This window comes from Xiphophorus maculatus, chromosome 16 (assembly GCF_002775205.1).
Source record: "Xiphophorus maculatus strain JP 163 A chromosome 16, X_maculatus-5.0-male, whole genome shotgun sequence".
In the NCBI taxonomy this organism is placed as follows: domain Eukaryota; kingdom Metazoa; phylum Chordata; class Actinopteri; order Cyprinodontiformes; family Poeciliidae; genus Xiphophorus; species Xiphophorus maculatus.
Genome location: NC_036458.1, coordinates 1,787,278 through 1,798,168, shown reverse-complemented (window position 1 = coordinate 1,798,168; position 10,891 = coordinate 1,787,278). Strand labels below are relative to the sequence as shown.

The 10,891-nt window shown below is 34.9% G+C and overlaps 1 protein-coding gene across 1 annotated transcript; it reads right to left on the bottom strand.

Annotated features, from left to right (window-relative positions):
• Positions 1-1,066: 1,066 nt before the first annotated feature.
• Positions 1,067-10,109, bottom strand: tsen54 (tRNA splicing endonuclease subunit 54). Its single transcript, XM_005816548.3, has 12 exons — positions 10,001-10,109; positions 8,494-8,652; positions 8,325-8,388; positions 7,496-7,579; positions 7,320-7,418; positions 7,195-7,247; positions 6,208-6,315; positions 5,127-5,532; positions 4,918-5,053; positions 4,786-4,846; positions 3,462-3,575; positions 1,067-2,547 (listed from the first exon to the last, which is right to left on the bottom strand). Exons 1-12 carry the CDS (start codon positions 10,054-10,056, stop codon positions 2,397-2,399), a joined length of 1,491 nt encoding a protein of 496 aa, XP_005816605.1. The 5' UTR covers positions 10,057-10,109; the 3' UTR covers positions 1,067-2,396.
• Between the last annotated feature and the right edge of the window lie 782 nt (positions 10,110-10,891).

Below are 10,891 nucleotides of genomic sequence, written 5' to 3'. Positions count from 1 at the left end.
CGCTGTCAGGTTCAGGTGTTCCAGAAGACCATAATATGTGCAATCTGAAGACAGACTGCTGCAAAAACCTGCTGCAAACAAGACAACAAAATCCTGATCTAGCACAAACTCAAGACATATTCTGTCTCTTGATTCCTACTTGCAATACAAAAACATTTTTTAAGTAACAGACTTACCAGCAAATATCACAAAACGAAAAATCCGTAGAGCTGCCATGCCTCCCTTCAGTTCATTTCAATCCGAGTGAACCTTTATAAACTGGGAAGCTGCTTAAATAAACGCAACAACAAAAACGTGGAAATGAGGCTTTTAGGGAGCCATTTAAATGCATCTTCTGTTTGTTCATCTCATCTACAGGAAAACAAAATAATAAACCCTTCAAGCATTTCAATTGTTCTCCAGCAGCTGCAGGAAAAAGTCAACATTTGAGTTTGACACCATGTGGGAGGTTTTTATTCAGATAATGAAGCTTAAGTTGCCTGTAACTGTAGAGCACTTTAATTAAATGGATATATATTACATTACTGTTCACGTAACGTTTTAAATGGTTGTAAAGCAAATGAAAACTAGAACTTGTAAATTTGCAAAATATTCTGTGAGGATATTTGATATCTTAACTTAAAATTTTGGTTGCAAAACATAAAACAGTTTGTACCATCTTGAAACTTCAACAGTAACTTTTCAAGAATCTACAAACCAATTGGGAGAAATTTACAGGTTACCTTTTAGATTTTATTATACATTATGGGTTACTTTCTCAGAACTTACAGGTCAGTCTTTTGAAATGAACAAAGTTACTTTATTTTCTAATGTTACTCTGTCAGAATACAACTTTTGGATTCTGATAGAGTCTGATAGAGTATATTACTGATATTACTCTATCAGAATCCAAGGGTTGTGTTACAGTACTTGCAAGTTACTTTATAAGAAGTACCTTACTTTCTGGTAATTGAGAGATTACCAGAAAGTCTGGCTGCTTGGTTAGAAACTGCAACAAGTTGAAATGAAAATAGAATTTGGGAAAATCTGTTCACTTTGTTTAAAAGGTAAAGGATTTTATTTATATAGCACATTTACAGCAACAAGGCAATACAAAGTGGGTTTTTTTTAAAGCGTTCATACAGGATGGACATCATAAATGTGTAATTTGAATTTGACCAGCACAGATAATACCTCTGGTATCAGATGATTTAATGCTATTGACTTCTGTTAAACACATCCAGATCTAACGCTGCCTCTCCCTCAAAATTCCTAAAATTATTAAAAATGCTTGAACACAGTTTCATAAAGTAAGACAATTCTTCTTCCTCTCACACTGTGGCTGCGGAAAATCGGTGTTTTAGCACCGCTACACAAATTTACCCTTACTGTTGATTTTTTGGTTACCAGAATCGACGGTACCGATTCTACGATTATTTATTTTTCAAATGCTAAATTATTTTATTGGGAATTATTTTCTTTTCACATGCTCAGCAACAAATTATCATGCTGCTTTAATGAAAGATTTTACCAGAATCCCCTTCGACATTTGTTGTACGGACGTTGCTAAAACGGAGGACCGAAAATTTAAGGCTTTAATTCGATTACTAATATTGGAGAATTAAAATGTGGCTAACTTTGAAATATATGAATATATTACATATATTTTAAAATGTTAAAAATTTTAATGTAATTAATTGCTTCTTTTTTTTTTTGGTGCATACAAAAGTCCCGAGCCGGAACCTCTGGTTCGCCCGCTAATCTGTACAGCAGCGATGGTCGACAAAACCGCTTCTCTGGGCCACTGGGGGTTAATTTTTACTGCTAAACTAATCTGATTTGACGCTGAAAAGACTATTTCTGCATTCATGTTGTACCAGAAGGATTTAGCTGATCAGCGAAGCTATTCAAGACTAAAATAGCATCTCAATGTTAAACATGTAGCTTTAGCTAACGCTAATGCTACATGTTAGCTTTAGCGTTAGCTATGTCAGCGTCCTGTCCACATTTTTAAAGAAGCTCCATGAATGATCAGGGCTTACTGATGGTCGATTAACCAAAATAAAATCATTACACATCTCTGTTGTCGAGCTCACACGTCTGTTTATTCAACAATCTAACAGCAAAAATGTTAAATTGAAAATGGTGCTTATTTTGAAATTAATTAATTACAGACTGCGATTTATTTGATTACTGCAGGTAAACAATGATTTAATAATATAAAACAGGTAATTCTCATGATATAAATCGTCTGTTGGCAAAAAACTAAAGAAAAACAAGGTAAACATTTGAATTCCTTGCAGGTTTCTTGGTACAAGTAGGAAAAAATTTTTATTGTTTCATTTGAAAACTTGAAAAAGTCTGTATTTCTCCATATGTAGCTCACAAAGGTTTAAAAACTCCCAGATGGATGAATCTCAGGGGTAGATGTCCCTGGGCAGCTGGAAGTCCTTGAAGGTGTAGAAGGAAATGTCTCCGTGATCCACGGCGGCGTAAACGACGGGAACGTCGCCACTCTGAAACGAAAGCTGCTTGATGACTCGCAGATCAGGAACAGGACCGTCAAAACTGGAACAGAGGAAGAAACACAATCTGCAACATTTAGGAAGTTAATCAGCAACTGGAAAGACAAAAACAGACAATACTGAACATTTTCTTTAACATATTTTGAACAAAAAGATTGAATTCAGTGGAGTCGAACCATTCTACACCGGGGGTCAAAATTACCAAGCTAAAAGAATGATTATTTATTTTTCAAATGTAAAATTATTTTATTGGGAATTATTTTCTTTTCACATGCTCAGCAACAAATTATAGTGCTGCTTTAATGAAAGACCCAAATAGCAGAAAGTGAACTTCAGCGCAGGGCATTCTGGGTAAACACATTGAAAACAAACATGCTTGCAGGAGAAACAGCTCGTGGTCTTTAGCCAAAGACAAAAGAGAAATCCTCCAACCGCTAAAATCTGACACCACTCCATTTTGTCTACATTTTGTGAAAAAGGAAGTTGAGTTCTTCTTCAAAAGTTTCCATTTTGTTTCCTACAGTAGTTTTTGGCGCAGCGCCCCCACAGACGAGGAGGGGAACAGATTTTTCAATTAGTTTGGATCGTTTGGGCAGCAGCAGCTGAAAATGTAACAAAGGCTGCAGAGTGTGAAAAGTCTGTTTTGAGTAAAACGTTGCTGGAGATTACTCAGCCATTAAAATGAAAGCAAAAAACTTAATAAACCTGTATATTAAAAGAAAACTTGTTATGTACCTGAAATTTTCTATTTATGATATAAATTTGAAAATCTCACACAAAGAGAAACACAAAAAGTCTCTGTCTGCATCAGCTCCCTTTATGAGGTCACACTTTGGACACCTGATTTAATTGACTGTTTTCACCAGAACCACAACAATGGATGTGATAAAAATCGCGTTGATTGTTTCATTGCAAGTGGATCCTGAGTAAACGATGACTCAGGCTGTCGCTGCTTACCTGCAGACGCACATGCGGGCGTACGGCTTGCCCGGGTTGCTCTTTTTGAAGTCAGCCACCGAATCCGGCTGGTAAACATTGAAACAAATCCTCCATTCCTCCGAACCTTTTAACCTGAGCAGACAAAGGGACATCCATTTCTCCTGAGTGATGCAACAATTCATCACCACTGGCGTTCACCGGAGCACACGGTGACAAAACACTGCAGCCGGATCTTTATGGCTCTGGAAATTAAAGATCGTAAACTGTGAGAGCGGCGGGACGGGCTCCCATCTGATTTATCGTCTCCGTTTAGAAGTGATTCGGAGCTGATGGCGGCTAATTGCGTTTAACAGGAAGGTCATGTTTGTTATTATAAAGCATAATAATGTGGGCGAAACACACAGCACTGCTGCTGATTTAACAGCTAATCCTTAATTCCAAACCCTAGGAATTATTTTCAATTGATATTTCTATAAGTCTAAATTATAGTTACACATACTGTATATTGTTTGGAGCTTAGCTTTAGCAATAAATTTTTTTTTTTAAATATAGTTTCATGGTCAAATGTTAAATTTAAATAAAACTACGTCTTTATATGTGGGATAAATGGGCTAACATTTGTATTTATAAAAATATCTGATGTTATTTTGGCACAAATACAGCAATCAATAAAAATAAAATAACTTGGGCATAAATTTTCCTACATTCATTTTATTATTTCTAGTAAAAATTATTTTTTTAAAGTCCACTAATTAAAAAAGCACATGAAGGTAAATTAAAGAAAAGGAGAATGACCTAAAGACCTTTACAGATAACAGACAAAATGATTTTACATTTTTTATGTAATTTGTTTTTAAGAAATTAACCAATAATGGATAAAAAAGTAAAACTTAGAAAAATATAGAATTAATAGTACTAGTACTAGTTCCATTAGTGAAAGAAATTTTTAATCAGTATTAGGGAATTACTGACTTTAAACAAGTTCCTATTTTTATCTCCTTTCATTTCATTAAGATATTAAGATATTTGCACTTGGAACTGAAGCAAAGATTTTGTGTTTTTGCAGTGCACGACTCCTCTGCAGCATCTTAAAGGGGAAATTTCTAGCATAATCAAGTAACTGTTTCCTTCAGTTGTTATAAAAATGCTATATGAATCAAATATGACTTAAAAGAAGTTTTACTTTCTAATTCAACGTCTTGAAATTGGGCCTCTGTCTCTTTAGAAACTTCTGATCTTCCAACCTCCCAACATGGCTCCTCTCTTCATAAAAGCTGTCAAACGGTTTGAAACGATATAAAAACATCTAATCACATCTTTTAAAGTCCTATTTTCTTGGTACCTGGCTGCTCCCTCCAGCAGGTCAGTTGATTTAATCACGCTGATTTTCTCCAGAAGCTCAGCTGAAATAAAACAGAGATAATCTCAGCTTGTAACCGGGAGGAGAAAATCCTCGGATCCGGCCTGAACTCACCGGTGGAGATGGGCCGAGTCGGGTCGTGTAGAGGCTGAACTTCCCCGCTCCATAAGTGAGCGGGTCGGCCTTGCCGCTTCGCCTGCCGCCGCTCCAGCAGCTTGTGGTACTCCGCCCAGTTTCTGCACCTCTGGACCTGAAGGCCTGAGAATTACTCCCACAGAAACTGGAAACATTCACATTTTATTCCTTCATCTGGATGATTTCACCTCTTTGTCTTTGTTCACATCCCGCCGCCGCTGCCGTCTCTCCCTCTCCTCCTCCTTCGGAGACATTTTCACTTTCCGCAGGTTTATCCTCCGCATCCAGGGGGCGACGTCGCACACGCCAGGCGTCACGCCGCCGGGAAGCAACGAGGCGTCCAGAGGGGCCAGGCGGCCGGCGGAGCCCAGGTCAGGGAAACAGATGGAGCTGAAGTCCCAGCGCTGAGAACCGGGGGCTGACCTTTGACCCGCCTGCCGCTCGGGAACCTCCGCCGGCCACCAGGTCCGGGCCTGAACTTCACCTGCCGCGCCGGAGGAGGAAGTCTGAGGCGCCGCTGAGGCCACCAGGTGGGACTCAGGTAGTTTATCTTCCTCCTCCATTTCCTCAGCCTGAGACGCTGCTGCTGTTTTACTGAGACGACAGAAAGAACAAACATTTAAAAACATTTAAAATGTTGCAATTTAAACTGCTAAATTAATCAACTTCTTCAAGTGGGGTTACAGCTAATGATTATTTTAAATATCAATTAATCAATTTGTTCTTTTATTTTTTAAATTATTTTAGTTATCGCCTAATCTAATGAACCTTTCTGTGATATTTTATTATTTATTTTTTATTTCTTTAACAGTTATTGATTTGTTGTTGATTAATCAGATATTTTAATGATTTAATGATTTTTTTCACAATTATATTAGTTATTTATTAATATGATAATATTAATATTAATATGTATAAATTATTATCTTTGATTTGTTTCTTTTTTATGATTATTTTAGTTATTGATTAATCGTTAGCTAGAGGATACGGACTTTTCTGACATGAGCAAATAAAAACTTATGTTTTGTAATTAACATTTTCTCTTCATGAGAAAAAATGTATTTGAATAAAAATTGTTTTTTTAGACAAAACATTTTTTTCCTAAATAAAATATTCCATTACAGAAAAATTTGTCATTACAATTCCAAAAGTTTTGACCACAATTAATTTATTTTATTGAGGTTAGTCTTTGTTTGACTGAATAATACTGAGACAAATTTACCCCCAATAAATGATCAGAATCATTGATCACTTTACTAACTGTCTGACCTGGACGTGGGCGCCGGGCTGGGGCTGCGTTTCCTCTTCAGCTGCCTCCCCCCGCGGTCCCGGGACCGAGGCAGGTTCAGCTGCCGGGCGTAGGGCGACGGCTCGGAGCTGAAAGGAAGCAGAAAGAAAACCAAACAATCAGCCTGCAGAACCATAAAGACAAACTCACAGAGCAATCAGACTAAAAGCAGAAATTTAGAAACAATAATTCCACTATCACACACTGCACACATTAATGTACCTCTGAATTACCATAAATATGATTATTTTTAATCATCTACAGCAAATTACACCCACTACATTGAGACTAAAACTGAATTCCTGCCTAAAAATACTTAACTTTTAAGATTACAACAAATAAAGTCCTTATTGGGCCTCATTAAATTCATTAAAATGGCTGTAAATGTTTTTTTTTAATCACTAACTTGCTTAAGACTGAAAGATAAAACCTTTCTGCTTTAAACAAATTTTCTTTAGGGCTGAAACGATTAATCAGATTAAACATGATTAATCAATTATTGAAATAATCATCAACTAATTTAGTTGATGTCATTTGCTGAATAAACATGTTCAGAGTAGTAATTACACCAAAATTGCTCAAAAATATATGAACGCATTTTGCATTTAAGATTAAAAAAAAATTTAAATATGTTTTACTCAAAACTCTTTAAGCGGCAGATTTAGCTTCACCTGGTTCTAATTCAATAAAATAATTCACTTTATTTTCTGAATTATTTGTTTATTTGCATCTTTTAACATATTTCTATTAAGTGGTTACATTAAAAATATATAGAATATGATTCATTGATTGTCAGATTAATCGATTATGAAAATAATTTATTTGTATTTTAAAGATTTAAAACCATTAGAAATACATTAAAGTCAACAATACAGTTTTATCCTAATTAGATATTTTAAGTGCTGATTTAACATTTTTTACAGTTTAAAACAAACAGCAGAAACGTTTCCACCTTCAGATTCTGTTACCTGGGATCAAACCTGTGCACCACATATCCGAGGCGCTTCAGATGACCGAACACCTTCGTTGTAGAGGAAGAACGATCAGATCAGCGCAGACATGAATGTTCCAGCGTTCAGAGTCATGACTGCACCTGATACTGCTGCAGACTCACAGAGTCTGAGGACAGGAACGCCTCGTAGCCGTCCTGGATGGACAGCGGCAGGTCCTGATGGAACACCTGCAGGTTGCCCTGCGCCCATAAAACACAAACACGATCACCCAGAGGCGCCATTAGAGCCAAACCTGAGCAGCATCTCACACACTCACACACTCCATCAGGTAGAGCGCCTCTTCAGGGAGGAGGAACTGCTTCCCTTCTGCAGAAAAACCCATCGTCTGCCAAAATTTGCCCTGAAAAAGAAAATATATATATACAAAAAAAAACAAAAACAAGTATTATTAGCTTCTAGAAATAACAAAGTAACAATTTATAGCAAAATCTGAAATTATTTTTACATTTTTTGCTCCCCCCTCCACTGTTCAACTTTAAATATCAGAAAAAAACAACAGAAAAAAAACAATAATTCCAAAATTTACTACATTTTTAGAAAAAAAATTATGTTTCCATCAATACAGACAAAAAAAAAAACAATAAAAAAAATATATTTGATAATATTTTAAAAAGCAACAAAAGGTGCTGGAAATTAATAGAAAAGTAAATAAAACAAAAATAAAATTTGAGTAATAATTAAAGATAAAACAATACAAAATGAAGAATGCTTAAAACAAAGTAAATCTAAAAACAAAAAAATATATAGAAATAAGGAATAATAATTGTAATTATTATTATTATTATAGATTATTATTATAAGTAGTAGTAGTAGTACTATTATTATTATTATTATTATTATTATTATTATAAAACTAGTCTAGACTGCATAATATTCTGAGAAAGAAATGTGACAAATGCAAACATTTCTGGCTAGTTAAGAGTTTTAATGAATAACAAACTCTGCAAATCAAACATTCTTAAGTTATATTTTTAGCTAATTAGTACAGAGCTCCAAAAGTCTATCTTTTTCCCAGCATGCACTACTTTTCAGACAAATAAACAGCAAATAAAACAGCAAAAGATGGATGAATTAAAAAAACTCACAGCAGGAGTCTGAAGCTCCACAATCCGCTCACTGGGACTCCAGACGGCTTTCACCAGGTTTCCTCTGCAGAGACAGAAAAACAGACAGAACTGAGATAAAACCTTTTTCACCACCTAAAAATGATAAAAAGCCACTGATTTAAAGTGAGGATTCTGGTATTTCACTGACAGCCTCTCAACCCGCTCCTCTGAAATGAGACTCCAGTGTTCATCCAGGCGCTGCTGCAGCCGCTGCTTTTGCTCCTCCGAGTCATCCGGATAGAAATCCTTCTGCCCTCGGGCCGGGATCTTGTGGCTCCTGGAGCGGGCCGCAAACAGCTCACATGGACTGCAAGTTATTTACAAACAGAACAACTAAACTCAGCGACAGCGACTTCCTGTTTCAGACAAAATTCACCAAAAGCTACAAAGTGCCAGAAAGCTGACTGGCTCAGATATTTCTATAGCACAATAACTACCTGCTAACTATTTAAAATGTAATAAAAACACATTGACTTTAAACGCATTGGTAGATTTCTACCAATTTAATCAATAAGAGATTAAATTCTAACCACAAGTTTGAATGTGTGCAAGAGAGAATCTTTTTTAAAAGTTAGTCGTAAAAATGATTTTAAAAAAATAAAGTGAAGATCTATCACTCCCAGACTTTAATTTGATTTAAGCCTTACAACAAATTTTATTAATTAATCAGTATTACCGCACATAAGTTATTTGAACATTTAACGTGCAGGAAACAACAGATCTTCTCTAAAACGTTTTTTAATTATTTAAAATAAAAGCAGCTAACAACTTTAGTTTTCAGGATACAAAGAAATGTTTATTTTAATCTTTTAATTAACCCAATACATTGTGTTTTTATCCATTAAAGTCTCACTTTTATTGAGTAATTCAGTAAAAATGTGGAAAGGTGGTAAATATACAGCAGAGTTGGGTGAACGAAATTATCACAATATTGAGCAGTTTGATAATTATAATTATTCAAACTAATCGTCTAGTTTCTAAGATCACATGTGTTTCAAACAAACTGAAAGCACAAATTAAAATAATTAAACAAACATCTGACTTATTCTCAAAAATTCTCCAATTAAAAACGCTGAAAATTTCAACACTTTATGGGATCAAAATGACACTTTTTAAACTAGCTTTGCAAAACTAATTTGCTATCTTATTGAATTTCATAGCCTCATTATTAACATTTTCTCCCTTTAAGATGTTGAAATAATCGTTTTATTGTTGAGAACTAAGTATGTACACCTAGTGAAAATATTATAAAATATTACATGTTCAACTGATATCAACAAAGGGTGCTGCAAAGCTTAACAATATTAATCAACACAACCAAATTTATACAAAAATAAAATAAAACAAACACAACTTCAAGGTGCATTAAGAAAATTTAGAAACACAGATAAAACCTTTGTACACATAACTGGATATATGACTTCTTTGGCATGTGTTCATCACCTATTATTTAAAACAATAACTCTCAAATGAATCATAATCAAATGAGTCATTTGATTATGATTCACTGGAAAAAAATGTGATTAACTTTAGACCATGTTGACGAGAAGCAGTTAGAAATCCTAAAATCAGAGACAAACACCCACCAAAAGACAAAACTAATATTTTAAACCTGTTTATTACCTTATAATTATTGTAATTAAACTGAACCAAACCTTAATATTTCATTAAAGAAGTTATCTGCGCTTTCTGGCTTGTTTTGGTCCGCCATGACAGTCTGTCCGCCGGCCGCTACTGCTTCCTGCTCCTCTTCCGGGTCCTAACGCCCGCCCCGTTCCATAATTAAAATGGCTAGAAATACGGCCACAGGAGGGCGTCAAATCACACACAAAAACAACTTTTCCTGGTTTTTAAACTATATTTCCTTCTGGATTTTGTCTGTATAATATCTTTAAATAATTATATGTTTTAATGTACCATTTATTTAAAAAAACATTGAATATGTGTGAGATTATAGATGATAAAACTGTTAATCAATTTAGTTTAAATTGTTTTAGTCCAGCCATGTTAGTGGTCCATTGACTTGAAAAGTTGTAGTTTTTATTTATTGCTCCATAAATCAGAATACCCAAAGTATTTAGATTTTATTTATACAGATATGAGCAAATTCAAGTGGAATTTTCTCTTGGGTTAGCAGTGCTGCATGTCTTTTAATCCAACTCTTACTAGAAAAACTAAATTTGAGTGACACCAAGTCTTGCAGTGTGTATTTTCAATTCAGTGAAGTTGATAGTTATATCAATTCATGATATAATGATCATTTCAGTTATATGTTTATGAGTATTCAAGGCACTTGATTTTTTTCTTGTTTATGCAAGACAGTTTTGTCTTTCTTGATCTTTTTGGACAATTCCCTTGCTATTCATTTAACAATCTACAGTCGAGCATTTTAGGGTATTCTGTCTTATGCAACTAATAAAGCCTTTGATTGGATTCTCTAAAAAACTCAATGTTGTTTAATTGCAGCTTTGGGAGATAACTATGTGACACTGCTTCTGGGTTCATCTTTTTTCGGAGTGTAAAATGTTTGCACCTTTTATCTGTGA